The sequence below is a fragment of the Echinops telfairi genome, unplaced genomic scaffold (genome assembly GCF_000313985.2).
Source record: "Echinops telfairi isolate 266 unplaced genomic scaffold, ASM31398v2 ScPeMD7_7439;HRSCAF=8477, whole genome shotgun sequence".
NCBI lineage: Eukaryota > Metazoa > Chordata > Mammalia > Afrosoricida > Tenrecidae > Echinops > Echinops telfairi.
The window spans coordinates 575,492-580,725 of NW_022111339.1; the positions used below are offsets into that span (position 1 = coordinate 575,492).

A 5,234-nucleotide genomic window follows, 5' to 3' on the forward strand; every position below is an offset into this window, starting at 1 on the left:
TGTCTGTTTAAGGCCCTGTCCCTCCGAGCCGCTGCCGTGCTTACCGATGGCCTCAGTCCTTTCATGTCCTGCCCTAGTGCATCCCTCAGCTGCCCTTGCTGTGTGGCCCACAGGCCACCACTCCTGGAGAGCAGAGGCTCAATATCACGTGCTCCCTGGGTGCCTCACACACCCCCTGCACAGTGCTGTGCATCTGCAGAGCAGGCCTCAGGAATAGGGTGGCTGAGTGCATGGTAAACATGCTTGGCTGTTCACTGAAAGGTTAGAGAATCAGGTCCACCTCAGTGGTACCTCAGAATAAAGGCCTGGCAAGCCACAGCCATTAAAAACTTCATGAGAGCACAGTTCTACCCTGACACCCATGTCTTCTCTTGTACGCCATGCTGCCCATATGACTGGACGGCAACTGTTCCGTTTTCCATCACTCTCAGATGCTAAGCCCTTTGCTTTTCTTCCTGGGTTTTACCCTGTGGGCCACTGTTGGCCGGCCGGGAGCCCAGGCGGATGTGGGTGACTATAAATGGATTGGCTTCTCCCTCCCACAGGCTCCCTGGCCATGAAGGTGTGCAGGAAGGACTCCTTGGCCATCAAGCTCAGCAACCGGCCCTCCAAGCGAGAGCTGGAGGAAAAGAACATTCTCCCCAGGCAGACGGACGAGGAGCGACTGGAGCTGAGGCAGCAGATCGGCACCAAGCTCACCAGGTAGGGGGGCGCTGCCCGCAGCTTCCACTGACAGCAGAGCCAGCAGTGTGCTCCCGCCTAAGAGCATTCTGTCTCCTTCCCTGACCCCGGTCAGTCCTGGGTCTTCTGTTTTGTGCTGAGCATTCGTGGTTTTGTCCCGCAAAATTATTCTCAAGGTGATGGGCCAGGCCAAGAAGACGGGCTGGGAGGGGGTAAGATAAATGAACCAGCAAAAGAGCTTAAAATAGAAGCAGTGGTTATGTTGTGCTTACTCGAAATTCTTGGATGGAAAAGCCTAGCTTGAGTTGACAGGTGTTGATGCTGGTGCCGGAAGGCTGTCCGAGGTACTGAATGAATCACAGGTGAGGCCTGAGCACTGGAGAGTACTGGGTGCCAGGACAAGTCTGCAACTGGTGCTTCCTTAGAAATAAGACTCTCACCTGGTACAGGGGACCCAGGACTGCTTCTGTAGTGAAACAAGCTGGCGGGCAGGTAGTGGGTTCTGAATATGGTCTTAGAGTAATGCTGTGCCTTGTAGAGAGACCAGCTGGCTCCTTTTGAATGACTAACTGCTAAAGAAGCCAAGAGAGGTCCTTCTAGGCCTTCTCCACAGTTAACTTCTATAGCCCCGAGTCCTTTTACCCATCCAAAGTTTGGATATCTCATCCGATTCTTGGTTCATGAAGAAGCTGAGAGGCAGGTAAATAAGTCAAGACCCACCTATAGAAGAATTGCCATTCTTCTTTGAAGTTGAGCGCCTAGGTCTACGTGCATCTGGTTTGGTAAAGCTCCAAGTGAGCAGATAAATATGCCTCCTGTTATGCTGTGCCAACTGTGTAAGAGATTGTTGGTGTTAGTCGCTGTTGAGTGAATTCCCACGCGTGGGTAGAACTGTGCTCTGCTCAAGTTTTCAAAGTTGTGACCTTTCAGAAGCAGATCACCAGGCATGCTTCTGAGGCACCGCCACTGGGTGGGTCTGAACCGCCATCCTTTCGGTTGGGCATCCCATCCTTAATTGCTTGCACCATCCAGGGATTCTATAGAAGACATGAGCGGTTGTTCATGGTGCCTCCTCAGCACCCAGAGGCATGTTTACCCTTTGCATATGCACACCTCCCTACCTGCTGCCTCTCCACGACCCAGCTTGGTGCAGGGTTGGTTAATTTAATCAAATGAAGCCCTCGGAGGACAAGGCACAGGAGGCAGGACCTGGGATTTCCAAGCACCGCAGAAATGCCTGGTGCTGAAGAAGCATTGTTCTTGCTTCTGAAACACCCTGTAGAAAAGCAAGATGTTCTCTCAGTCACTGAGACGGTTATCTTTAAAAGGAAGGGCCTACGATTCCAATGGCGTCCCTGAGGGGTGCAAGCCGTGAAGCATTCAGCCAGCGATGGAAAGTCGGTGGTTCAAATCTGCCCAAAGGCACCTTGCTTGTAAGACGGGCCTGGTGACGCGCTACAGAGAGGCCCGTGGAGCACAGTTCTACTTGAATGCCCGTGCGACCCCACAGAGTTGGAAATGACTGATAGCAGTTGATTGTCTGCGGAGACTCTGACACATGGCTTGTCTGTGAACCTTGTCAAGTCGGTGCATTTGGGGGCCCCTCTTGGGGCACAATCAGCATTCCAGGCTGAGCTCCAGGCTGGCCCCAGCCTTTCCACACAGCAGCTTGTTCCTCAGTCCCTTCCTATACCCTCTGTCATTTGGGGAATAGACAGAAGATAATCTAAAGATATCCCCCACCCCAGCCCCAGCGTAGGTGGGAGTTCATTGTCTAAATTAAGCTCCTGAGTACACACATATTCCCTCCAAAATATCTCTTCACCCTTAAAATACTACCCTCCCACCTGGGGTGAACTGTCTTCCTCTTTGTTGAGGTCCTGGTTGACCAAGACCCACACGGCTGGAGCAGCCTCAGTCCCACTTACCATTGGGAACATCTGTGATTGCAGGCAACAGGGAGCTTGGCTGCTCGGTGTTGGAGAGGGAGTTTCTCGCTGCATTGTCCTTTTTCTGGTACCCCGGGATTCAGACCACCTGTCCCAGAGGTCTCTGCTCACCAGGACCAGCGGTCAAAAGGGAGGCAAGGGGCAAGTGTGCAAGGGGTCTACCTGGAAAGGACCACAACTCTGAAGGTGGTTCAGACCTGGAGATATTTTGTTCTTGTGCCAACCAACAAACTCGCTGTATGTCATGGTATTACTTTTAGGTCCCTAGGATAGAATCCTCATGCTGGTTTCCAAAAAACATGGTACCATTAATATGCCCACAAGTGATGGACAATGTGTTCTAATCGCCCCTGGGCTTGCCAACCGTATTTTCTAACTTTCCGATCAATGGCCATTCTAGCCAGGGGGGGGTGATATATCACTGTAAAGGAGCCTGGTGTCACGGTCTGGTAAACATTGGACCACAAGGTCAACACTTCAAACCTACCAACCGCTCCTCGAAAGCAATATGAGGCTGGCTGTCCCCATCCAGATTTAAAGCCTCAAAAGCTCTTTAGAGAGCCACGATGGGTTGGAAGGGCTCATTGGCAAAAGGAGTGGGTTGGGTTTGGGTAAAGGCTGTGACCTTGGGCGTCTCTTCCTGTGTTCTTGGCGTGCCTGAAAACCACCTTTGGGGAAGCATCTGCTCCTGACCTTTTCCTTTTGGATTGAGCTCTTTAGCTGTGTCTTGCTAATTTGTAGAAACTTGGGAGGGGTTGGGCTATTAAACCCTTCTCAGGCATATCATTCCTAAAGTTGTTTGTCAGTCTGTGGGGTGTCTTTTCACTCTCTTGATAAAATCTTTGGATGCACACAATATGTCATTTTTGACTTCTGTTGCTCATGCTTCAGGCATAGGTCACCTACTTTTGCCCTCTGGGTTTTCTTCCAGAAACTATGGCTTACACTTTAGGTCCTCGACCTATTTCAAATTGGTTTTTGTGTGTGAGGTGTGGATCCTGCTTCAGTTTTCAGCACGTGGAAATCTAATTTTGACAGCACCGTTTATTCAAGAAAACGGCTCTTTTTCACTAGCAAATGCATTTTGCATTATTGTCCAAGACAGCTAGCCATAGAAGTATGTTTTCATTTCTGGGCTCTCAGTTCTCCCCCACTGGTGTAGGTGTCTGTCATGAAATCACTGCCAGCCTCTGTCCATTGCAGTGGCTACAGAGTATGTCAAGAGAGCTGAGACTTCCCACTTCATTCTTTTTGGTGAGCCTGCATATTTAATTTTTTTCTTTTATTCCCCCCAAATTGCTTTAGCTATTCAGGGTTTCCTACCTTTCCACAAAGGTGAGGTTACTGTTCATTTCTATTAAAAATGCCATTGAAATTTTGGTCAGAGTGACATTGAATCTATCGATCACCTTAGGTAGTATTGACATTTTCACACTATTAAGTCTTCCAATCCATGCGCGTGGAATATTTCCCCATTTGCTTGGGTTTGACTTGGCCTCTTGCAGCAGTGCTTTGAAGTTTTCCCTCTATACGTCCTTTACATCCCTGGCTAGGCTCATTCCTAAGTATTTGATGGAGGAGCTTGTTTGACGCCTTGTGGATATCATGAATGCCATTGACTTTGAGATGATGCAAACATTTTGGAAACGGGTTGTGGTGATGGTTGAGCAGCATGGTTGGTGTAAATAATGTCCGTGAATTGTACATATAAGAATGGTTACAATGGAAAATCCCATGTCATACATGGTACACCACACTTATTTTTTTCAACTGTGAGCAGAGCGTGTTGGGTATTGGGGCCAGATGGAAAAGTCCGTCTCTTGTCTAAAAGGGTCCATTAGGGTTGAGCATCAGCCCCTGGTGCAAACAGAAATGGAGGACTCGTTTGTCAGATCTTCTGAAAAAATTCAGGATTTTTCATTGTAAAATTTCAAAATCTTAAGACATTGTACACGCTGAGCAAAACCTTTTAATGGACTGGCATTAGCCCAAGAACCACATCTCAGCTGTGAGCTTCCTGGTGCAGTGTCGTTCCTGAAAGCTGGAGTGTATCCACTTGTCATCGCCATAAATTCCAGGTATGTGCGCTGCACATTTTGATGAGATAATGAGATGAAAGCTCCGTGTGAATGGAAGTGTGAGGGCCCGTGAACTCGTGTGTCTCTGGAGTAATCAGTAATTAATGACTGTAGGACCCAAATTAGTGTCAACATGATTATTTGAGTGGTTAAAAAATAAAACGTATCCTATATTCCTAAAAAGAACATTGCTTCCTGCTCTCCCTGGTTTAAGGACTTCAGGCAGGTGGCTTTTAGAATACGTACAAGTAGCTATTGCAAAATACATTAAGTTGGATGAAGAAGTTGGCTGAAATAGCTATAAATGCGCTCTGTGCACGATTCAGGAGAAATTAAAGACAGAGCACTGGTGGGGTTTTTTAAAAAACTGTTTTATGTGGCATCTACTTCACATATCATACAATTCAATCATTCGGTCATATGAAGAAGATTGGTGTAATCATCACCACATCTATTTCAGAGCATTGTCTTCTCCGTACTCCTTGTTGTCATGCCAGCTCTCCCCTTCCCCCATCCTCCCTGCCAT

The 5,234-nt window shown here is 48.2% G+C and overlaps 1 protein-coding gene across 1 annotated transcript in view; it reads left to right on the plus strand.

Moving 5' to 3' along the window:
* Positions 1 to 5,234, plus strand: part of PHACTR1 (phosphatase and actin regulator 1) — a 609,657-nt gene that overhangs the window by 543,576 nt on the left and 60,847 nt on the right. The window contains exon 9 of the mRNA XM_045298679.1: positions 546 to 702. Coding sequence (XP_045154614.1) covers positions 546 to 702 — 157 coding nt within the window. The remainder of the gene's footprint in view (positions 1 to 545; positions 703 to 5,234) is intronic.